Source organism: Schistocerca serialis, chromosome 1, assembly GCF_023864345.2.
Source record: "Schistocerca serialis cubense isolate TAMUIC-IGC-003099 chromosome 1, iqSchSeri2.2, whole genome shotgun sequence".
Lineage (NCBI taxonomy): Eukaryota > Metazoa > Arthropoda > Insecta > Orthoptera > Acrididae > Schistocerca > Schistocerca serialis.
This window is the reverse complement of record NC_064638.1, coordinates 370,857,367-370,883,917: the sequence shown is the minus strand read 5'-3', so window position 1 is coordinate 370,883,917 and position 26,551 is coordinate 370,857,367. Positions and strand designations below refer to the sequence as shown.

At 40.4% G+C, this 26,551-nt stretch overlaps 2 protein-coding genes across 2 annotated transcripts in view; one reads left to right on the top strand and one right to left on the bottom strand.

Moving 5' to 3' along the window:
- LOC126470560 (PAS domain-containing serine/threonine-protein kinase) overlaps positions 1-26,551 on the top strand; it is a 426,440-nt gene that overhangs the window by 24,234 nt on the left and 375,655 nt on the right. The window lies entirely within an intron of this gene.
- Positions 1-26,551, bottom strand: part of LOC126470583 (cathepsin B) — a 49,626-nt gene that overhangs the window by 15,118 nt on the left and 7,957 nt on the right. The window contains exon 2 of the mRNA XM_050098543.1: positions 1,242-1,451. Coding sequence (XP_049954500.1) covers positions 1,242-1,451 — 210 coding nt within the window. The remainder of the gene's footprint in view (positions 1-1,241; positions 1,452-26,551) is intronic.

Below are 26,551 nucleotides of genomic sequence, written 5' to 3'. Positions count from 1 at the left end.
AATTTTCAACAGATTTGGACATTCTGGCACTTTAATGACAACACAAAATTGAACAATAGCTCTGGAAAACTCTTCAAAGTGCACCCTGTGCTGGATTATCTCTTCAATAAATTCAGGATACTTTACAAACCAAAGCAACAGTTGTCTTTCAATGAGAGGACAATCCATAGAGAGGACCCGCAAAAATTATGCAGTATGAGTTACTTGTTAGGATGGTGTGCGAGAATGCTATAGGTTATATCTGCAATATGGATATTTGTACTGGTGAAGGGAAGAAATCTGAAGAATCTGTTCTCTCCATTCTTGGCAAATATCTTGGTATGTGGCACCATATACATCAGGATCATTGTTATAACAGTTCCTCTACTGCATAATTACTACTGAAAGACAATCAGAATCTGTGGTACTATTAGAATGGACAAAGATTTACCACAAATTCTGAAATGCAAAGCATCAAGAAAGAAGAAAGCCCAGAGCTGAGTTTTCTGTAGGAAAGGTAACCATCCTCTTAAGGAAAGACAAGCAGGACATCAGACATAACAATTCTCAATACTTATGTCTCAAATAAAGAAAAATAGAAAAACCAGAGGATATATTGAAGCCAGTGTGTAAATCAATACATTGCCCACATGAAAGGAGCTAATGATGCAGATCAGTAGCTTTGATTAAACAGACAAAAAGTCATCCTCTATCTAATAAACAGTGGAATTTTCAATTCATTTATAATTTATAATGCCATGAAAACAAAGGGGTAAGGAACATAAAAAGAAAAAGCATACACAGTTCCTCCTTTCAGTGGTACAATACTGAATTACAGACTATGATAATGGAGGTCTCTGGACCTAGAGACACACATCACGCCCATTTAATACATTAATTATAGTGCACACTAATAAGATGGATTAGATTGTGATGACTATGTTTACAATTCCATTATGATTATAGTTTACAAAATGCTTTTCTATATGCGTTAAAATTGTTGGTTCATAATGTGAAGAAACATTTTATGTTCATATACTGAAAGGTAAAATGGAAATGAATCTTGGACAGGCAGTAGCAATCTGACAAAATTAAACTGAATACAATCTACTTCAAGTAACGCCTCTCCTCCTCACTGTGTATATAGCAGCAATACTGTGAAAATTTGACACCTTTTGTAGACACCAAAATTAAAAATGTTCTTTACAACATAAAAAAACAAAATGTTGCCTGGAAAAAAAGAAATTTTATTCTGAACTTACCCAACAGGAACCACAGGATCCTTGATCCCGAATCTCCTTTATTGTAGGGCAGAAGGACCATTTCTCACGGGAATCAAATTCCTCTGGAATTTCCAAGTCCTCTACTGCATGTCTCTGAACAGGTGGTTGGAAGAGGTAGGAATCTGGATGAACTCCCATCAGTCGTTTTAAGTGTTTCACTGGTGTTTCTTGTGGGAAGTTTCTGCCAGCCTGAAATAGTTTTTATTGTTATTACCACTAACTTTAGAAACCCTATAAGCAACAGAACTACTTTAAAACTTCAACAACTGATTTCTTTGACTGGCTTCATTACTGACGATAATGGACTCCTGTGATGAATAAAACTTCAGCTATTTCTCTAACAGTAAGTAATAAAATGCTGTTTGTGTTTATACAAGCTTAATTACTTGCCCGTAACAGAGTGTGGTGGAAGATTCACTGTGAGCAAAACAGAAAACCTCTTGATTTACTTAGAGCCTCCTGAAGTTTATTCAGTTATAATAACTATAATACAAACTAAACAAATGTCCATTACTTATAATAAGCTGCTAAGGGTGATACTATTTTTTTCCAAGAATTAAATCAATAATACAATGTTCATAGATTTCTACCTCTTTTGGCACACACTGTAGCTGTGAACATTGGGTGGCTGCAGAAATTTATCTAACAGGGTGTAAGATTCTATAATTTTCATTTTTATATAACTGAATAGGTGAATCAGACAACATCCAATGCCCCAAGATTTAAATTTTGTATGAATTACACAGAAGTTATATAAAGGATTGCTTGTTATTTGCTCAGCATTTCTGTGGTAGATCATTTTCATACATATAGCAATAAACATACTAGTATACGTAAAGTATATCTTAATATTAATATGCCACCTTTTTAATTTGGTGATCTGAAATTACATCTTCAAATGATGAAATTCAAAACAAATGTCATGTGGAGCTAATCAAATTGCTTCTGCTGTATAGCATTAATAAATTTAGAGAAGAAACACTAGGTGGTGAAGAATTGAGAACTGATATTAAGAATTTTCTCAGCCTCATAAGGTCCACAAAACAAAAATTCAGTGGTGATAGTGATGCTCTTTTGATTTCAAAAATATCTAAAGTTTTCACAAAAAACCGCATTATTTTCCAACGGTGTGGGCCACAGTTATATGCCTCCTTAAAGGGTATTCGTAGTAGTTTAAATACTAGAGATTATCACAGTACCATCTACAGCTACATCAACACTCTGCAAATCACCGTGAGATACATGGCAGAGGGTACATCTCATTGTACTTGTTATTAGGGTTTCTTCCTGTTCCATTTTCATATGGAGCATGGGAAGAATGAGTGTTTGAATGCCTCCGTGTGTGGAGTGATTATTCTAATCTCATCCTCACGGTCCCTATGCGAGCGATATGTAGGGTGGTGTTGTATATTCCTTCCCAGATTAATCGCTTAAAGCTGGTTCTTTAAACTTTGCTAATAGACTTTCTAGGATAGTTTACGACTATCTTCAAGAGTCTTCCAGTTCAGTTCCTTCAGTATCTCTGTCATACTCTCCCAAGGATCAAACAAATCTGTGACCCTTTGTGCTGTCTTCTCTGTATACGTTCAATGTCCCCTGTTAGTACGATCTGATATGGTTCCCACACACTATCAATATTCTAGAACCACAACACTTGAGACAGTCAAATTCACAAAACGGCCAGTGCTCAATCAATAAGATTGGAAAACAATGTCGGTTGTAAGAAGGCTAAAGTAGTAAAGAAACTACTCAAGTATACAGACAACTCTCAAGATGAACCAAAAACATATCACACAGAATCTCTTCAAGGATGCAGTAACAATAACAATGAAGCCAAATATGATGAACCATTGTATTAGAAGGATTATATGAATTAATTATATGAATTAAATTTAAGTCATTCCCTAATAACAGATTACTGGTAATTTCAAGGAATGGTGATGTTGCAGTTTGTCATTCTTGCAAAAACTCTACCCTTTCAACATATTTTTTGTAATACCTACAAGAAAATATGCATTCAAGCACACAACCACACAGACATCTAAACTTTCCACACTCACAGTGGTGGCGAAACTAATCATTCAATATCAATTATTGAAAGCTGTTGCCTGGGTAAATGGGGGGGGGGGGGGGGGGGGGGGTAGAGGGTTGTGTGTGGGGGGGGGGGGGGGAGAATGCATGAGCAAGGAAGGGGTAGTAGGATAGTGAGAGACAAGTCTTTCGCAAGATGACTCAGCAGCTACACAACAAGGCAAATGGATTTCAGTAGGATGGGCGCGTGTGTGTGTGTGTGTGTGTGTGTGTGTGTGTGTGTGTGTGTGTGTGTGTGGGGGGGGGGGGGGGGGGGCAAGCAGACAGAGGGGTGAGAATAATGGACAGGGTTGGGGGGAAAAAGGGACAGGCGAGAGAGAGAGAGAGAGAGAGAGAGAGAGAGAGAGAGAGAGAGAGAGAGAGAGAGAGAGTGTGCACATCGGTGATGGCAGGGGGGGGGGGGGGGGGGGGAAGGCGGAATGGCAAGAAAATGCAGTGTACAAGCTCATGTGGAAGGAGCGGTGCACAACATATTTGTCAACTGGATAGTAAAATTTGTAGTCCGCCTCAGTTTGGCCGTGGCCATTCGTGTGAGTGGACAGTTAGTTACTTGATAGGACACTACTCTGGATTATGTGGGTCGATATACCTTACCTCAGGGCATGATGAGAGGTAGTCAAAGCCCTGATGAAGTATGTGATTTGGCTTTTCAAGACCAGGGAGGCACAGGGTGTTTAGTGCTGGTTGGTGGAGGGTTAACATGGTTACTTGTGTCATTGGAGGAGATGCCATGGGATATCTGTTTGTGGATGAGCTGGATAGGATATTGACAGTCAGTAAAGGCTCTAGTAAGGTTAGCAATATATTTTGACAACTTCTGCTGTCCACTGTAGACCCGGCATCCACACATGGTGAGGCTGTGGGGAAGAGAGATTCCGACATGGAACAGGTGTCAACTGTCAAAGTGCAGGTACTGTTGGTGGTTAGTGCACTTTGTATGAATGGACATATTTATCGAACCACCTTAGAGGTGGCGATCATCAGCTAGGGAGACGGGTCAGTGGGTTGATAAGGACCAGGTGAAGTGCATTTGGGAGTAGGTGTTAAGGTTATGGAAGAAGGAGGTATGGTTGTCCCTGCCAAGAGTCCAACCATGGAAATGTCATAAATGAATCCAATCCAGGTGTTGACTACATACAGACGATTCCTCCAGATGGTCCATAAATAAGTTGGCATAGGATAATGTCTTCCAAGTACCCAGGGCAGTACCACTTTTGAAGGCCAAATCTATAAACGAATCCATGTGAACATCCTTGAGGGTTTGATTTTCTTTGTCTAATGGAGTTACTGTGTCTTATGAGTGACTATGATGTTCACGACAGGGCAGAATGTAATAAACTAATGTTGGACATTAAGAAAATAGGGTGCACTTCAGTGTAGGGGACACAGCTGTGGTATTAAGCATTTTTTGAGCCACGTGAGCTATATTCTTTTTATTATCTATGAGATTGGCCAATTTCAGCCTCTGGTCATTTTCAAGCTTCCAATACATTTTACATTATAATAATTGGATGGTACATGTGGAGTGGGATACATGTATTCCAGTCCACATGTACCAGTGATCCATTATAATGTAAAATGAAGCTGGAAGCTTAGGATATGTGATTGAAAATGACCAAAGGTCATGGTGGCCAATAACATAGGTAATAAAAAGAGTACAGCCTACCTACACCATGTTTTCATTCTCAAAACATGTTGATGCTGTGGAACCCCCCCAAAAATTAAGCATAGATGATACATCTGTACATTACATAAGGGCTGAATATTGATGGTCAGTTAACAGTAAATGAACACGAAGATACTTGCAAAAAGGATGTCGTCAGCTTATTATGTTTTTAAGAGTTCTATCATCAGTCTGTAAAGGCCAATGCCTTGTAGTGTCATACTATTTCTACATATACTACATTCTCCATTATGGGATTCTTTTTTTAGGGATACGCGACAAAAACAGGGACAATTTTTAAACTGTGGGAAAGGGGCAATAAGAGCGAGAGCTGTAAGCAGTAGTCGGGCTCACTGTGAATAATTATTTAAAAAACTTGGTATCATTACGGCAGTGAGTGAGCACGTCTACCACATTACGGCAGTGAGTGAGCACGTCTACCAATCTGTTGGGCAAATCAATGAAAATGCTACTAAATGTTTCACTAATAGTTTTATACATAATTACGGAACAAAAGCAAGGTTGGACTTAAATTTACCAATGAAAATCATAATACTCTAAACAGCATTTTCTGTCAGGGAATGAAACTGTATAATAAATTTCCCAAGATGTTGAAATAATTACAAAAATACATCTGTTTGAAAGGGCTATTAAACTTTCATAAGTAATCAATACTACATTATTGAAGATAACTTACTCAGAGTTGAGGTTAATAATGAAAAAGGATAACTATGACACTATCATGTTCCAATACATGATCAAAATTTAACTCCTTTACAAGAAAATGTCCCACTTTTAGTATATCGTGCAGACTGAGGGGAAGGCATGAAGATGTTCTATGGGGAAAGTTGCATGTTTACAGGCCTGGTGTCAGGTTTCTGAACAAATAGGAGGCAGTGCAAGGGGGCAAGCAGCCCATTCATAGTCAAGGAGTCACCAGCAAGTGTCCTTAGCATGTGCAGTGATACAGAGCAAAACTATGTTTTATAATATTGTTACATTCCATCCTGGATTTCCCATTGTTTGACAGGTAAAAGAAGACAGATGACACAGCAGCACTGAGTACAAGAGGGTCTAAAGGCGCAACAAGGTGAGGAGGGAAGAAAGTAACCTGCACCCACATGGGAGGGGCAGGCTCTGCCCCCTACAACCACCCCCAACACAAAGTTGGGGAATATTTAGTGCAAAATCCCCCCCCCCCTCTCTCTCTCTCTCTCTCTCTCTCTCTCTCTCTCTCTCTCTCTCTCTCTCTCTCTCTCTCTCTCTCTCAGGAAATACAACACTTTTGTAGTGGTTGTCTCCTCATCTGTACCCCTTAATCACCCTTAACTTGTTTTGGGTCATATCAGACTGCCAGAGCCTCGAAATATCGCATCAAAGTTGTACTCTTGTCTGTGGCCAGTATTCCATCATCATTATCACCTCACATAGCTGCATCTTGGGCTAGACAATAGGCAAGTTCACTTCCTGCAATAACTATGTGGCTTAATGTCCAGATGAAGATCACTGACTTTCCAGAGCTGAGCTGAAGAGCTCAGCCAATAGGTCCTGGATGTCGGCAACATTTTTGGGAGGATAATACAGGGATATGCCTTTTAAGCAACTTCAGGAACTGCTAAATATCAAAGTTTGTCGTGGCCAGGGACTTGACATACCGCAAAGCCTGAAAAATGGCAACCAACTCTGCAGTGTATATGTGATATATTCATCTCATTACGTACAATTTTCAAATCATTTGATCTGATGTACAGGAGACTGCAGGCACCTGGCAGAGAGTGCTTCTCATGTCCCCTTGCACGTGCAAAAGTATAACCAACCCGTCATTGATTTTCAATCTATCCATGTAGACGCGTACTGAATTAGAATAACTGTGGAGGATCAAACGAAACACGTGTCTGAGGATAGGATAGGATCAGTGTCCTCCTTTGGGTTACAAAAAACGCCCAACTGTATCGTAGCACAGGCTACAGACCACGGATGGTGTCGAGAGGGAGCCTGGGAACACATGCTAAAGGAGGCTGTTGGTGGCCCTTCACTAGAGTATTGAGTCTGATCACAGCTGGTCCACCCAATTTTAGGCACTGCACAAACAGTCTGAGCTGCTGGTTATGGAACAGTGTTGAAAGACATATGTAAGTAGGCATCTGATAGATTGTGATGTGTAATCAGCCAGAAGCTGCTGTCATCTAACCCGCAGCATTGGGACACTGTCTGCCACCAGGAGGCTGCCTGTCAACTGTGCTCAGACGGAAGGGCTCCACTGCCAACTGCAACCAGTGTGACGAACTGGTTCCAAGTTCAGTATGGTCGGTGCTGCCGATCCATAGGCAACACATTCAAAGTCCACACATTATAAAGTCAGCACTCTAAAATCTAAGAAGTAGTATGCGGCCCGTGCCCCATGAGGAGTTACTAAGAAGGTGGGGAGCATTTAGCTTCTTCATGCCGGTTATATTGAGCCAGCACACACGTGGCATCCAAGTTAGCTTGTTGTCAAATAAAATACGTAAGAATTGACATGTTACAAATGACTTCAAGTAACTCGTCACCAAGATAAATTTTGGGTGCAGGTGCACAGTCCAGAGTTAGCAAAGATGCACAACTCATAATTTTACAGGAGCAAATTGGTAGGTACGATTCAGGACCCAATCATGTACTCTCCGGACAACCCCTAGAAGTTGGCGATCAGCAGTGGGCACGCATAGTACAGGTAAAGATCATCCACACACAGCGATGCAGAGATTGTGGGGACCACTGCGTTTATGATGCCATCAATGGCAATAGCAAACAGCATTACATTTAGAGCCCATCCCTGAGGGATTCCAGTTTCCAGTATGTATTTGGGTTACTGAGAACTGAATGTATCTGGACATGAAAAAGTCTGAGATATAGGAAACTAGATAAAAATGGATAAACTGACCCAGAAACCCGCTATATGCAGTGTAAGTAGTACATGACATCACCACATGGTATTGTACGCCTTTTGTAAGTCAAAGAACAGAGAAATCGAGAGCTGCGGTGGACCGGAAAGCCCAAAACTCACTTTGGAATCTTAATATATGATCTACATCTCCAAGGCAACAGCAAAGATGGCGATTGACCATGTGTTCAAATAGCTATTGTGGGTCCTTTCCCAATTTCAGGACAGGAGTAATACTACCTTCTCGCCAGTGAGGGGGAAATTCTCCTTCCTGCCAAATGCAATCCATTTGATTGTGGATTTTGTTGGGTCCATGGGACATACCTTCACATGCCACAGAAGCACTACGGAACTCCCATTCACTAACAGGGATGCAATACGACAGACCCATGTGCTTCGAAGTATGTCAGGCGGCACTCAGTTAGGTGTTTCTGTGTCAGGAAATGAAGATGGTAATTACTGCTAGTGGACACTTCAGCTAAGTGCACTGCAAAACATTTGACAACTACCACAGAATCAGTGCAGATGTTACTATTAATGACGACGCCAGGAAACACTGTGGGTGGTGGATGGGCACAAATGTGGTGGAGTTTGGTGCATACTTGAGACGATGGGATGAGAGCTCACACAGATGATACATGTTGCTCCCAACATCACTCCCTTCTTTTCTTGATTAAATCCGCACTTTTGCCCAGAGTCACTCGAATGGTATTAAATTATCCATGGCACTTGCACCACTGAAGCACCCTTTGGCATTCCCTGATAGCTCTGGCTTTATCTTCAGATCACTGTGGCACCAGCGGTCACTGGAATGATCCAGACGTAGGGCAGTGTTGCTGCAGCAGCGTGACTGATAGTATCCTGCACCAATCTATTGATACCCGTCACATGGCTAGCTGCAAAAGTGGCTGTAGAGGAGAAGCCTACCACTCACCTTTCCAAAGCAATCAACACGGTGCATGTTCTTTATGTCTGCAAACTGAGAGGGAGAAAACAATATGAAAACTTTCACTGTCAATAGGATCACCATAGACTTGCCACTGAATCAGGGGTAAAGTACTCAGGTTGCAAACTGCGAGATCAATAGTCCAGTATGTTATGTGGGCTGCACTGAAATGTGTTGTAGCTCCAGTGCTGAGTAGGCAGATGTCCAATTTCTGAAGGAGGTGTTCTAGTACCCAGCCTCTGTGAGAAATTGTCACTGCCCCACAGGGAATTACGGGCATTTAAGTCCCCCAGTAAGATGAATAGGAGGAGGTAGCTGTTCCACTAACTAACAGCTCGTGATAATGGAAAGGTCCATCTGATGGTAGGTAAACATTATAGATTGTCATCCAAACTGATACACACTAACAGCCAAAACCTTTAGTTCTGTGGTAAAGGGGCACCTGCTCACTGAAAATATCAGAATATGAGGGTACAAACCCCACCAGATGCACTCCCAAAATTAACATGATTAATACAACAGGGTTTGTAGTTTCTCAGAGGAGAGAAAGAGTTGCCATAAACCGCATTTCCTGAAGTGCTACGCCAATAACAAAATAAGTAGCTAGTAAATGACGAAATTTGTTCAGTTGACGAGAGCACATCACAGTTCCATTGAAGAAGCATTGGAGTCAGGCCTGAGAAAGTGGTGGATGGAAAAAATGGGTGTGATTCCTTCGCTACCAGGCTGAAGTCTGCCTGTTTGGAGATCTGTCATCAAGGTGCAGAGGCTTGACCTTTGCAAGGGTGGGGAGCAGAAAATCTGAAGCCTCAGAAAGTAGTTTATCTTCCTGCTTATCCTTCTTATCCTTGAGAGACTTCAATTTCTGTGAAGATTTCCCATTTTACCTTCCAGAAGCAAAGAGGGTTGTGCTTTTCTTCGGCCTAAAGCCTGTGGCTACTGGTCCTCGTCTTGAGGGCACCTTGAATGGTGTCCTCATTCCTGATGACGACAGAGTCCGAGAATGACTAGGCATCTCTGGCCGCGCCAATGGTGCGAGAACCACCAGTGCTACACGGGTAGGAGGCTTGGGAGCTGATGTTTCTCTCCCAACTGTGGGGCAAGCCCTGGAATATGACCAGTGCCAGGAGGTGTCATGCAAGACCTTGTCAGCTGGACTGAGGCAACAGTTGCAAAATCTGAGACCATATCAGTCTTGAAAACTTTTTTTCTTTTCTTTCTTTCTTTCTTTTTTTTTTTTCCTCTCTCCAGTCATTAGTCTTCCAACTGGTTTGATGCAGCCTGCCACGAATTCCTCTCCTGTGCCAACTACTTCATCTCAGAGCAGGATGGAAGGATGGCAGGTTCATCCTCAATTATTTGTTGGATATATTCCAATCTGTCTTCCTCTATAGTTTTTGCCCTCTACAGCTCCCTCTAGTAACATGGAAGTCATTCCCTGATGTCTTAACAGATGTCCCATCATCCTGTCCCCTCTTCTTGTAATGTTTTCCACATATTCCTATCCCCTCTATTTCTACGCAGAACCTCCCCATTCCTTACCTTATCAGTTTACCTAATTTTCAACATTCGCCTGTAGCACCACATCTCAATGCTTCAACTATCTTCTTTTCCAGTTTACCCACAGTCCTTGTTTCACTGTCATACAATGTGTGCTCCAAATGTACATTCTCACAAATTAAAGCCTATGTTTGATACTAGTAGACTTCTCTTGGCCAGGAATGCCATTTTTGGCAGTGCTAGTCTGCTTTTGATGTCCTCCTTGCTCTGTCCGTCACTGCTTATTTGCTGCCTAGGTAGCAGAATTCCTTAGCTTCTGTTACTTCCTGACCATCAATCCTGATGTTAAGTTCCTCACTTTTCTCCTTTCTGCTACTTCATTACTTTCATCTTTCTTCGATTTACTCTCAATTCATATTCTGTACTCATTAGATTGTTCATTCCATTCAGTGTGTCATGTAACTTCTTCACTTTACTCAAGATAGCAAAGCCATCATTAATATCCTTTCACCTTGGATTTTAATTCCAACCCTGAAACTTTATTTCAGTCATTGCTTCTTTGATGTACAGATTGAACAGTAGGGGGAAACACTGCATTGCTGTCTTAACTTTTTTAATCTGAGCACTTTGTTCTTGATTCGTCCACTCTTATTATTCCATCTCGGCTCTGGTACATTCTGTAATTACCCAAATCTCCCTATAGCTTACCTCTATTTTTCTCAAAATTTCAAACATCTTGCATCATTTTAAAGCGTCTAACGCTTCTTCCAGTTTGATAAATCCTTATAAAAGTGTCTTAATTTTTCTTTAGTCTTGCTTCCATTATCAGCTGCACTGTCAGAAAATTTTCATAGCATCTTGATAAGGCAGGCAGTCAAGCGTTTTATATGCTTGAATTTTCTTCTCCCTCTTAAGATCTAAGCACTGTGGTGAATGAGGAAGGTGCAGTTCCAGACAGTTGACAAATTGAGGGTGTTGGTCACAAGGGCTGCCTTCATGGGATATCAGTCTACATGCCCAATAGATGTCCTCTGGCTGTTCTAGTGAGGCTGTGTGTTCGAACCTCTGGCACATAATACAACTCATTGGAAAAGGAAAATAGGGCCCAACATCACACCAACCATGATCTTGATCTTTCCAGGCAAAATGTTTCCGTCATAGGCCAGAATAAAAGCTCCAGTGTCCACTCTATTACCTTTAGGTCTCTTATGGATTCGGCAAACAAAATTGACTCCACACCTCACCAGATTAGATGAAGCTCTTCATCAGTTTGTAGCGTTATGTCCCAATGGAAGATAACATGTTTAATTCTAGTGAGCTTGTTATGAGGAGAAATGGTGACTGGTATATCTCTTATCTTAACATGGGCCTGAAGTGCCCGTGATTGGTTGGCATGCGATGTTTTGAACAGCAAAGATCCATTTCTCATATTTTCTATTGCTGCAACCTGCCCAAACCAATCTTCAGTATTTTCAATGAACCACAATGGTTTTGTTGTAGCGAAAGATCTGCTCTCAGTTTGGGAACAAACCAAGAACTTAGCAAACTGTCCAGTTCCATTTCTCCTTACCTGGCTCTCGTCTTGAGGCTTGGTCAAAGGTGAAAATGCCACAGGACTTTCAACCTCTGCATTAAAATCACTTCTCTTGATTGTTGAGACAGCCTTGCTGGCACCCTACCATTAAATTTGATCAATTTCATTGTGAATCATCTTCCCCAATGCCAGTCACTCTGATCAGAAGCTCTCCCTATGGGTGCCAACCCACCAAGGCAAAGGCCACCTGGCACAGAAGCCACTGCCCGCAGTTCCAGCACGTCGAAGTTGATGGGCACCTACTCCTTGGTTGGCAGGGACGTTACAGCTCATGCATTAGCAGTGTGATCCCTGCATTGTCAGGGGGATATCACCAACAAGGTACATGACAACTCCACCACAATGGACTGACAACTGGGCTGGATTTTTGGTGCAGAGGTAGATCCACTTGATTGGTAGGAGCAAAGGATAACAGCACACAGTAGAGAGCTGATATGCCACAGTATGCCACAGTATGGCATCCTCCCTCAAATGGCGTGCACTTCTGTAAAACTTGTAAAGTGGAGGCCTAACCCAAAACGGGTACCAGAATTTAAAAAGCCAAAAAACGTGATGGTAAATGCCTTAAAAAAGTGTCAACCTTCAGAGGTACAAAGTATAGTCAAAATGCCATGGAACATGACCAAATAAAGAGACTCCAATTAGTCTCCTTTCACAACATGCAGGGAAGGCCCGTGGGTCTATTCCAGCCATCTCCCCCCCTTTCCCCTCTATAGGGAGCTGATGTGAAAGGCCAAACAGAGGTTATTTTTTGTTGTGTTTTGTTTTATGGCACAAAAACAACTAGCATTATATGTGCCCATGTCAAAAATGTAGAACATGAAGACAAAGAGAGGAGTTAAAAATGACTACACGTCAATACCAAACAACGGAAGCACAAGACAGCTAAAAACAGGGATGTGGAGAAAGGTCTATAAAAATGTGCCAGAGAGAAACGGTGGTCCAGAACTACAAATTAAATGGCCTTTGCCATACTGCTACAAGAGATAAAAAGTAAAACGCGGTCGACAACCTTCACGTCATTCACTAAAACGTCTGATAACACAGACAGCAAACACAAATGGGAACATAAGTGGTTAAATATTTCATCAGGAAACGGCGGACAGTCAAAAATTGGGCGCAATGGGCACAAAGTGGTCAGGGAGTCCCACTTAACAAATGAAGATGGCTAAAGGGACAGTGCCCAATACACAACATAGTTAAAATAATCTCTTCACAGTGAGAGGGCCGAGAGGAAGTTGTCCAAGCCACTGGGACAGGCTTTATAGCCCACAGCTTGTTCCCATGAAGGGAAGACCAGTGGTGATGCCAAAGTGACACCACCTGCTGACAGACAGCAACACAGAGATCATTGGAGGGAATATAAGAACTAGCAGGCTAAAATATGAAGACTGCAGCCTTAGCAGCAGCATCAGCAGTCTCGTTTCCCGTCAGACCATGTGGTCAGAAACCCACATAAACATTACAGGGACTCCCTCAAGAGTGTGCAAGTGACAGCTTTCCTGGATCTGTTACACTAGGGGATGGATTGTGCACAGCACACAGAGGCCTTGAAGGGCACTGAGAGAGTCATGCAATTGAATTGAAAAGCATGTGTCGCCGGATGTACTGCGTGACCTAATACAGGGCAAAGAGCTCTGCTGTAAATAATGAGCAGTGTTCCGGAAGCCGATATCGAAAAACGTTGGCGCCAATGATAAAGGCGTCCCCAACACTGCGGTTAGTCCAAGAGCCTTCAGTGTACACAAAGGTACTGTCGCAAAATTCAATGCGGAGGTTGTGAAACTGAAGGCCATAGAGCGAGGCTGGAGTAGTGTCACTAGGAAGCGAATGAAGGACAAGGTGAACATGGGTCGCCACACAAAGCCAAGGTGGTGAAGGGTTCACTCCCACCAGGAAAGTTGGAGGTAGTGTGAAGTTAAGCCGCCAAAGCAAGAGCTGAAAGCGAACTCCAGAAAATAACAGAAGAGGGATGCACCCCATACTGGAAATCAAAGGAGTCATCGAAGAAGGCAGCATAGAATGGGTGGCCACGCACGGCAGACAAATGGCAGGCATATGTCCTGAGGAGAAACTGACAGCGATAGTTCAGCAGCTTCAGCTCTCAAAAGGGCTTCTGTAAAAGGCGACAGTGGCCAAACGGATGCCATTATGGTGGATAGTATTGAGATGGCATAAGGACAGACGGATGTGCAGATGCATAAACAAAGCACCAATAGTCTAGTTTCGTATGGACAAGGGGGCGTTACAAATGGAGGAGGATGGTTCGATCTGCACCCCAGGAAGTACCACTGGAGACACGTAGGACATTAACGGACTGCATACAGCGGGCTGCTAGGTAAGACATGTGGGAAGACCAAGAAAGTTTCCTATCGAGCATGAGCTACAGGAATTTTGTAGTTTCAATAAACGAAAGAGCAACAGGCCCAAGATGTAAAGAGGATGGGAGAAACCAATTGTGCCACCAGAAGTTCATACAAACAGCTTTGTCAGTGGAAAGACGAAAGCAATTGCCGATGCTCTGAGAAAAGACGATCGAGAGATCGCTGAAGATGCCACTCAATGAGACAGGTATGTGGAGCACTGTAATAAGATGGCATAATTGTCAAAGAGAAGAGAGTCGGACATGCCCAGCAGCAGTCAGGCCACTATAGGGTTAATGACAATAACAAAGAGGACAACACTCAGGATGGAACTATGAGGCACACTGCTTTCACAGATAAATGTATCCGACAAGGCATAACCCACACGTACCTTGAAAACTCACTCTTCTAAATATTCCTGAAGGAAACGGGGCAGGCAAACTGATTACATAACAGCTGGTATATGACATGTTGTTTCACAGGCAGTTCTCCCTTTGATAGTATATGTTTCACCAGTTGCAGGGCTGGTATACTAGTGGCAGGTGGGTGCATGGTCGAAGTCTTACAGTGGGTACAGTCACAGGAGTAGGTGCCGAAGGGTAAGGAGATGGGTGCAGAAGAAACGCAGGGTCTGACAAGGATATTGCAACGACTGGGATGGTGATGAAAAGCTATTCTAGGTGTGGTGAGCAAAATGTTGGAAAGAATGGATTTCATTTCAGGGCATGATTTTAGGCAGTCATAGCCCTGTAGAAGTAGCTGATTCACACATTCAAGACCAGGCTAAAACTGTGTGACAAGTGTTGTTTTTGGAGGGACCAGCAATACCCAGATTGGATTTGATGGCCTAGAAATCTGCTACTGAATGAGGCTGGTGGCGTAATTACACCACCTTTCTTTTGGGCAGATCTCAATAAGTAAGAGAAAATACATCCCTCACTGATGGCAGGGTGAGGAGCTACACAGGCACTTAAAGTAAGAAACGTGCCAAAAGTTTTGAAGAATGATTAAAAGCTGACGAAATATTTAAAAAGATTATTATAAGGTGACAAATTATTACAACAAACAGATATGGCAGATTTTTTTTACATTTTTCATAGTTCCCTATCAAAAAGGCTCGTCAGGTCCATGATCCTGGATGGGGTATGGCCATTTTTTCCATCATACAAATTTATTAGTTTATGCAGTATTGGTAATCTCACTAACAAAATCTACATCATATTTTTACAACCAATGACATTCTAGACTACACACACTGGAAAAATATCAGTAAAATATTTTTGGATTACCATTTCTTAGAAGTCTTGGCAGATGAAGAAATCCAACTAGATTTTCTTTTCAAGATTTTTCTGAATAGTTTCCACGTCCCTTTCTTTCCATCATTCTTTTACTTTCACGATTTGTGCAGCCTCGTGTATACCTTAGACCAATTTTGCTGTCTTTACATCTTTTCTCAAGTGCTTTTTTCAGTTTAGCTGAAGCTTGAGAGATATTCCTCCCGTGCCACTTAAGAGGGTTGGTGATCATTTTTCTTTTATTTCAGAACAGCTGATTCTTTTTATGTTATTCATCTTTTTAATCTCCGCTTCAATATACTTTTGGTTTTGTTTCTCATTTTGCTTTTCTTCTAATTCGTGTTTTCTTTTCCTCTCACGCTGTTTTTTATTAGAAATATAATTTGCATATTCCTCCTGTCCATACCTAATGAGCTGAGAGTCAATAGAGACAAAAAGGAAAGGGGGTACTGTCCCAAGTAATGACTCACATTCAAAATACTGTTTGGCCATCACCAACTTGTCTCCCCTAGTGCGCATTCTTCAAAATGGAATATCTTCTATGCCCACATTTCAATGGGAGAATTTGCCAAGTTTTTAAACATTTGTAACTTTAACTCTATGGATAAGATGTATCTTTTTGAGATAAGCTGCTGCCAGTAATTCAGTACCCTTGTCATCTAAAGCTGGGCCATCTTTTTCAAAATGTAGACCTTTCCATTTTCTAGTAATTAATCTTGCCAGACATGGAACAGCATAATTTTTGCAATCTTTGACATGTCACTGCAACTTCTGCTCTTTATTCTTTCTTTGGGGTCTAAAAATGTACAACTTTTCAAGGGTGAGCTTAATAAACACGTCTTTTCCATCACATTATTGCAAGCTGCAATGTAATGTCTTTGGGCATTCTTTAGAAACCACAACTTCTTATGTTCTTCCAGTTAACTTAGGTCTTGTTACTTGCCCACTAACAACTAGTTGTTCAAGAGGAAGCAGATTATCCTGTGTAAAGAGGCATTTATTTAGGGACAAGTTGGCCTCATAGAGAGCTTCACATAATTTCTTATGTAATGTTTCACCATCTGCTTTACTGACAAAACTCTTCAGTGATTGTTGTTATGCAATGCTTACACTCTAACCAATAAATATTGGTTGGTTGTATTAGGATTTGGTGAACAAGATATTTGCTGTGTATATTGGCAGTGAGTTAATGTGAACAGACATGTCTGCTATATTCGAATTCTTAATAATCTAAACTACAAGTTCTGTGTAACTGCCTTTGCTTAGCACCCCTTTGAAAACTGCCAGGAACACATCATCAAATACATGTTCCTAAACAGTGCTTCTCCATCAATATTATTTTACTCTGCAAATATATAATCCATCTGGTTATGGGCCCAGGAAGACTGAATTGAATAACTTTCAACAGTGAATTGTGTAAAACTTATTACTGTTTGTGGGCAGTTTATAATTTAACGTAATTATTTTGCAACTGCACAAATGGTTTCTGCCCAAATACTACAGATTTGGAAGATCATGGGTCGAGAGAATTACGCAACTTTAAAGTCTGCAGCAGAAGCTTATCTGCAGTTGGACAACATTTGGGACATCATTGATGGAACCCTCAAGTTCATGGATTCAGCGTTCCAGAATAAAGACTGTACGGAAAAATCCAAATTAATTCTTCTAGTCAATCTGTATATTAATTTCATTTAGAAAACGCCAATATGGCGAAGACCGTATGGGACAATCCAAGAACTTTTGAAGATGGAGGTTCAACTGGGAAAGTGTGTTTGCTACAAAAGCTAATGACCATGTATGGACGAATGTAAAAATGTTGTTGAATATGTAAACAAAATCATTTCCACTTCAAATCATCTAAGAAATATTGGATTCGTTCTCACCGAAGAATAAATTTGTACTCTGCTACTTGCAGGGCTACCAGGTAAGTACTCACTCATGATAATGGTCTTAAAGCATTTAGGGACACCAATTACAGGAGACAGCATAAAAGTCAAGATATCAAAAGATGTTACGAGAGTCCAAGAACATGGTGCTCAAGACAAGAAAATGACTCTGTATTCATAATACAAAAAGAAGAATCCTGTTCACATGCCAAACAATGGGACATTTTACATCATACTGCATGGAAAGAAACAAGCACACATAAAAAAGTAGGTTTCAAAAGGTGCAGAAAGGCAATTAATCAACACAATAAAGATAAGGCAGTTACTGCATATTACTCTTATGATAAAACAAAGTACGAGTACTGATTGGTCTCTGGATTCTGGGGCAACAAAGAGCAATCAGTTTTATATGATGTTCTTCCTAAACACACAATGGTGTTTCAACAGTGGAAGGCTCTCAATTACAATGTGAACTTGCAAGAAAGAAACTTTAATTTGAATGTTAAAGGAGAATCACAACATATTACAGCACAGAATGTAATTATGTGATGAATGTTGCTACAAATTTGCTTTCAGTGAGTGAAATAGTGAACAACAGCAACAAGGTAATTTTTTATAGACATGGTGTAGGATTTATACGATAGATGTTTACACTGGGAAAAATTATCTAGTGTATTCTGCTAAAAAAAATTATATCACAGGCTAGGGTCTCAACAAGAAAAGTATGGCCTTGTTAAAAGGTATGGCAACAGGGGTAAAGTATTGTAATAGTTTTACTTTATCTTGTGAAATTTGTATACAAGGAAAACAAGTGAGATTATCATTTTGAACAAGTAAAAATACATCTACTGGGCCTTTACATGAGACACACACAGACCTTTAAGGGGCTAAGGAAAAAGAATCTATTTCCTTACCTTGATTGATGGTTTATCAAGATATACCCATATTTATATCCTTAGAGCCACGGACAAAGTTAGCGAAATATTTGCCAATTTTTGCACCATGGTTGAAAGACAGATTGGTAAGAAGAAAAATGTTCTCTTGTCAGACAACTACACATGTCAAAAACAGTTTAGGCACCAACTGAGTGACTTTGAATTAGACATCCAACTACAAGTCACTATAGTTCAGCTCAAAACGGAGTAGCGGAACAGGCTAACAGAACAATTGTAGGATAATGAAGGAGCATGTTAAAGGAGGCACGATTAGCAAAATGTTATTGAGCAGAGGCAGTATTAATTGTAGCATACCTGGATAACAGGTTTCCAACTAAAACTGTAACAAGAGACCCCATTTGATATGAAGTGTGGACTGGAAAGAAACTTTATCTAGATTGTATAAGAACTTTTGGATGCAATGCCACAAGACAACTTCGAAGGAAATGGGACTCTAAATCTGAAAACCATATTTTCATCGAATACTACGAAGATTCAAAAGGTTACAGATTCATTAACCCTAAAAACAAAAAGCTAATTACTACCAGATATTTAATATGTTCAGAATTCTGAACATGATGACCAAGAACATGCAAAATGCACCAGTAAATTCAGAAAATAAAGAATTGAAGAAGTGGTTCAGAAACAATCAGATATTCTTATTGAAGATGAAGTGGATAAGATCCACAAATCTCCAGCAGGAGAGGACAAATTTAGGATATTCATCACATACGATAAAACCCAAGTTATATCCAGATTTCGAGATTTATATGGCTACTCAAACATTCAATTATGGAACTGCTACTGTTGAAGTAACCTTGGCCAGCCTGAATGCAGTAACTACAGTCTCTCACACTCATGAATGGGTTAATGAATCACAAGGAAAGAAACCATTACGAGTGAGATGGGTCTCTAGTATTAAAAACCTTGAGGAAGCAGTATCAAATTTTAAAGTTTGTTTGGCATTTAAAGGTTGCTATCAGATAGAGGGCACAGACTATAAATAAAAATTCACACCTGTAGTAAAATACACGTCTTTAAAGTATCTTATGTGACCTTGCTATAAAAGAAAATTTATTCATCCAACACACGGATGTAAAGACCATATATATCCATGGAGAATTGGAGGAAGAAATTTTTCTGATTCTGCCAGAGGAAGCCAAGAAAACTCCTCGAGAAAAGAATGAAATTAGGTGTCTGGAAAGAAGCGTGTATGGTCTTACACAGATGGACACTGTTGGGATCAGTGCTTAAGTAAAACATTAACAAGGATGAATACAAGTCAGCAGATGATCATGGTGTATATCACAAAAAGTGACAGTTCAATGAGTATTTTCAGGAAGCAACTTCAATGTGAATTTAATAGGCATGATTTGGGGAAGTCAAACAATATCTTGAAGTGAAGATCATAAGAGATGGCACCTGAGAAGAATTTTAAATTGACTAATCAATGTACATCAAGAGTATAGTAGACAAATTTGGCATGAATAATTGTAAGCCATGTGCCACATCTATGGAACAGTGTGACATAGCAGAAGATGAAATGTATAAAAATGAAGTAGGCCCTACCTTATTTGGATGTAGAGAGATCTTCCAAACCACATATTGGCTTTGCTACTAATGCTGTCAAAAAATTTTCCAAAGACCCTAAAATTGAACATTGGGTTGCAGTTAAGAGTATTCAGATAGTTAAAAGGAACTGTTGATTACAAATTTAAATACCTTAACACAGTCAACCAAAATTTTACAATGCAGAAACAATAATAATGACCTTGACGGAATGAAAAAAGGCAGTATGGGCTACCTTCTTTCATAAATCCTCTAAGGATGACAACCATTGCCATGCACTCTGCCCACCTGGAGTGGCTACCAGAGGACTGTTACTCAAGGTGAGACCTACAACCATAAACATTCTTTGCCATTTACTATAAAACCTACATATAGGGATCTTAGTGACAAGATTAAAGATAGGACTCAAAACCCAAATGAAAATTTAAACAATTGTACATAAGAACATATACTGAAAGCTGCTCTAGTAGGACTAAATACTCTGAAAATAAGTGTGCTAGATGCTGTTCTAAAGAAACAAGAATAAAATGAGGAAGTGTGAAAAAGAGAAGGGAGGAAGAACACCACATGAAACAAGATGAAGATGGATCTGCGATGGATTAGTGCCATGCAAGTTTAATAGGAAATAGCAAGTTTTACTTTAACTTGAATTTCCCAGAAGTTTAATTAATCATGTTCAGGGACACTTCGGCTACAAATTTTTGAACTTAGAGCTGAAATCTTGTATACTTTCTTAAAACATGCTTAACTAAAAATTAGACTGTTCTTGTGGCTTAAATTTGAAAATAAAATGCTTTTTTGAAGAAAACCCCTGTATTCATTTCCACAATTTTTGATAATCATACTTAAAATTTTTTTGTAGCACAATTTATGACAGTACCACCTTTTCAATAGGTTGCTTTAAAGATAATAGTGCAAAGAACTTACAGAAAAAAATAAACCTTCTACTTTGTTTGTATTTTGAGTAATGTGTACCTATGATGTACATAAATGATTGGCATGGTTTATTTCACTTGCAAAGAAAGAAGTGCGAGAGCTAAAGCTGTGGTTCATACATGAAAATGTTCCCAAAAGATGTCTCAAAAGATGGTAAGCATTATATGGGCTTACAGATCTTATTCTTCGAGTAACACTGTTTAGAAAACTCACAATTATTTCAAGGTTTCTCCTGGTATTCACCAATCAGTTCCCTTAACTGATTCTGTAAGAACTCTGTATCCTAGACTATGTGAAGATATTATGAATCTGTTTATTGACAACTGATTAACTGATCACTATTTCGCAAATATCTATGGTTTCACACATCTTCACAGTCACATATAAATAATCTGATGCAAAACTTTTTACTACAGTATTTACGATGACTTCAATACATATTCTCTCAAACAATGGACGATTCAGGATGGAATGTAACAATATTATGAAAAGGGAAGTTGCTACTCACCATATACCGGAGATGCTGAGTCACAGATAGGCACAATAAAAAGATTGTCACAAATAAAGCTTTCAGCCAGTAAGGCCATCAACAATGGATCTCACACACACACACACACACACACACACACACACACACACACACGACTGCAGTCTCACACAACTGGAACCACAATGTGAGCAGCAGCATCAGTGCATGGTGGGAGTGGCAACAGGGTTGGGGTAAGGAGGAGGCTGGGGCACGGAGGGGTAGTATGGTAGGGGTGACAAGACTGAAGTGCTGCAGGTTAGACGGAGAGCAGGGGAGAGGTAGTAGCGGAAAGGAGAAAAGTAAAAAGACTGGATGCGGTGGTGGAATGACAGCTGTGTAGCGCTGGAATGGGAACAGGGAAGAGACTGGACGGGTGAGGACAGCAACTAACGTAGATTGAGACCAGGAGGGTTACGGGAACATAGGATGTACTGCAGGGAAAGTTCCCACCTGAGCAATTCAGAGAAGCCTGTGTTTATGGGAAGGATCCATATGGCACAGGGTGTAAAAAGCAGTCATTGAAAAGAAGGATGTCGTGTTTGGCATCGTGCTCAGCAACAGGGTGGTCCACTTGTTTCTTGGTCACAGTCTGTAGGTGGCCATTCATAGAGGCAGAGATGCATCACTCTCCCATATTTCCCGTGCTATTTCCCACACCTTTCCAGTGCCAAATGATCTTGTATCTCAGCCAACGAACCCCTCCCCACCCCCTAATCCACCCTCAGACCTGCTACCCGATAGACACACAAACTAAATAATAATTAGGATCATTTTTCTTCGTGGCAAAGTGATATTTCCAGCAGAGAGTACGGGTGTAGGACAGTAAACCTTTGACAAGGGCTGTTTGGTTGAATCTGGGAGTGGGGCTGAAGGTGAGCCTTTGGATAGGACAGAGGTTTCGGATTGGGAGAAAGGTTTGGAGGAAAGGTTAACTACTGAATTAGGGTGTTGTGGTTCCAAATTGTGTTGATTGGAATTTTGAGGTTTTGGGGGGAGTGGAGCTGGAAGTGGGAGATAGAGTAGATGGGAGAGACTGGGTCTGTGTGCAATGAGAGGAGGTTGAGGTTTGCTGGAAAGGTTGTGAAGGGTGAGAGTTGCATTTCCGGAGGTGGGAAACCAGGAGATTGGATAGTTTTTAGAGGTGGAGGGTGGCATGCTGTTCTAATTTGCAATTGGCCTGTAGGAGGATGCTCTGAATAGCCGGTGTGGATGTGGGAGAGGAAAGATTGAGGACTTTTAATAAGGATAGGAGTTGACAGGTGTGTTCATTGGCTGAGTTGATGTGTAGGTGAAGGATTAGGTGGGTGAGGGCAATGGATTGTTCAGTTTGGAACTGGTAATGTGTGTCTATCGACCTGCCAGCACTTTCGTTCGGTAAGTCACATCATCTGTGTTTTTAGATATATTTTTCCCAAGATGATGTGACTTACCAAATGAAAGTGCTGGCAGGTCGACAGACACACAAACAAACACAAACATACACACAAAATTCAAGCTTTCGCAACAAACTGTTGCCTCATCAGGAAAGAGGGAAGGAGAGGGAAAGACGAAAGGATGTGGGTTTTAAGGGAGAGGGTAAGGAGTCATTCCAATCCCGGGAGCGGAAAGACTTACCTTAGGGGGAAAAAAGGACGGGTATACACTCGCACACACACACACACACACACATCCATCCACACATATACAGACACAAGCAGACATATTTAAAGACATGCGCTCTACTGTGCTGCCATCTATTGAGCACCCAGAGAGTTACCCAGAGAGCATCCCAGAGTGCCCCAGAGAGCTACAACACCAAGAAGAATCGCTTCTCGGCTTTTGGCAAGATCAATGTGTAGTATTGTGGCCCTTAAAAGGGCCTTTTTTTTGAGAACTGCTTTAATGGTTATACAGAGTACAGTCACCGACAATGCAACAATCCTCCAAAGAGGAAGACCCATGAGCCTTAACCCATAAGTGAATATTACAATCTGAATTTATCTTAAGACGTCTACGACAAGTCAAAGATAAACTCCCATGTGGCATAAGGTAGGAACCCTCACCAGAGATAATAATCTCAGAAACAGGTATAGTACGGTAGGCCAAAATTTCACGGGTTTCAAAGGATTCCAAACCAGCTCGACCTGCACTGTTACATGCAACAAAAGCTACAGTAATCCACCCATTACCAAGGCTGGAAGAAGTGGTACTTTTCATTAAAGAAAAATTAAATCTTGCGCCACAAAATTTGTTCTAATTTGCAATTGGCCTGTAGGAGGATGCTCTGAATAGCCGGTGTGGATGTGGGAGAGGAAAGATTGAGGACTTTTAATAAGGATAGGAGTTGACAGGTGTGTTCATTGGCTGAGTTGATGTGTAGGTGAAGGATTAGGTGGGTGAGGGCAATGGATTGGAAATATATATATATATATATATATATATATATATATATATATATATATATATATATATATAATCTAAAACAAAGATGTGACTTACCAAATGAAAGTGCTGGCAGGTCGACAGACACACACACACACACACACACACACACACACACACACACACACACATATATATATATATATATATATATAACACACACACACACACACACACACACACACACACTATATATATATATATATATATATATATATATATATTATATATATATATATATATTCTTTACCCGACTTCATGCCAATTTTGCTGAGTTTTCACCTTTCGCTACTGTCAAATCCCTCGGATTTCATTTTGTTTTGCCCTTTTGCATCCATGTCATGAATTTTCACACTATCGTCGCTAGGCAATGAAAACCTCGTAACTCCATCTGACAATGAAATCCACGTAACTGCATTACCAAATGTAGACAATTATGCCACATAGGCTGTTGAAACCTTCCTTCTTCGAGTTGAACGGTGTTGCCATCTAGCGGCAATAATGAAAAACTCACATCTCCAGCGATATGTAGTTTGTTCTGTAAACCTCGCATCTCCGATAATCACCATTGTTAGTGTGCAGGGCGAACACATGCTCAGAGATTAAAATGTTTTTGATGTGATAGTAACTTTTTTGACTGACAGACCCAACACTGCTTTATTGCTACAGGTACGTGTTAGTATTTCTAGGTATTTATGTATTGTATTTTAATATACAGAATTAATAATGACCTCGTTAAATACAATGTTGATTTACGAGTTTTTCATCGCGCGTAAAGCAGACTGCACTCGGTACATACGAGGTTGTAATTTTAGAACTGAACAGAATACTATACATTCTACAGGAACTACTTTGTTTTCAGCTATGGGTAAAAAGAGTAAATTCACTCTTCACCTTGTGAAACAAGTCGACAACGGATCATGTCATATAAAATCACTGGAAGAAGATTCTAGTCAGGTTCCTCCTCGTCCTGCACCAAAGGAAAGAGTAGACCTACAAAATGAAGGTAAACCGTACTTCATATTGTTGTAACTTCAAGTAAGATCCTTGTTTGGAAGTTTAGGTGATTAAACTATTTAAATATTATTGATGACGTTATTGTTTACACTACAGATAATGCGGAAAAAGATGCCAATACAGAGGCGAATTCCACTTCTGAATTTGAAAGTCTTTTCGAACACAGCAGCGAGGATGATATCTCCAGTAGCAGTAGTGATGTGTATGATCCAGATAAAAACAAAAATGACCATAGCAGTGACAGCAGCACGGAAGAGGACGATGACGAAGTTGATGTGGGAGTAAAAAGTACTAAGCAGTGCCGTAAAAGGAAAAGCAGTCAATCACTTCAAAGTTTGCAGAAAGAAAAACGTATGAGGGGACAGGATTATTTAGGAAAGCAAACAGATGAGTTTGGCAAAGAGAGACCAACAATGAGCAGAAGTAGGAGGGAAATGAAACCGCGATGTACTTGTAAACATTCTTCCTTAAATCAGAATAGGAATTGCAAGGATATTACAGAAGAGCAGGGACAGCTAATATTTAATCATTTCTGGCAGGATATGTCTTGGGGTGAAAGAAAAATTTTTGTTAGAAGCCATGTCTACTACATTCCAGTTAAAAGACGCAGAAATAATTCAGAATCTAATAAATCTCACCGTTCTAACGCACTATATTACAATTTTGTAATAGAAGGACAGAGAAAAACTGTCTGCAAGACTATGTTTCTGAATACTTTGTGCTCAGGCGAATGGAGTGTCAGAACATGGGCATCTAGTGCATCAGGAAGAACGCTTGCAGAAGGGCCTCAAATGCAGGAGAGACCAACGAAAGTTTCAGGTGGACGACAATCAGCATCAGATTTTTTTTGCAGAGTTGCCGAAACTGGAATCGCATTACTGCCGTCGTTCTTCCGCAAAACTCTACTTGGAACCTAACTGGCAGAGTAAATCAGAGCTACATAGGGAATATATACAATTTTGCAAGAAAAGAGGACAAATCCCAGCTGCTTACAAACAGTTCTGCGAGGTATTCGATGAAAATAATCTTAACTTATTTTCGCCTAAAAAGGACCAGTGCGATCTTTGTTGTTCTCACCAGACAGGCAATCTCTCAGACGATGAATACTCTTTGCATATGGCCCGAAAAACTGAGGCAAGGGAAGCGAAACATAGTGATAAATTAGGATCAGCTAGAGTGTTTACAATGGACCTTCAAGCACTTCTGCTTTCTCCCAGACTAAAAGCATCTGCACTGTATTATAAAAGCAAACTGAAGGTCTACAACTTTACCATCTATGATTTAAAAAGTAACGATGGTTATCGTTACCTTTGACACGAGAGTGAAGGTGGACTAACAGCTTTGGAATTTGCCAGTATACTTGTGCATTTTATAGAAACGTACATCCAGAGTGATTCAGAAGCTATTTTCTATAGCGACGGATGCACGTACCAGAATCAAAACTCAGTCATGAATAATGCACTGGCTCGTCTCACCAATCAAAAAGGCATTACAATAGTGCAAAAATGTCTGGAAAAAGGTCACACTCAAATGGAGTGTGATTCTATGCACTTTACCATAGAAAGGAAGTTAAAAAACAGACACATTTATGCTCCTGCTGGCTATGTAGAAGTTTGTGCTACCG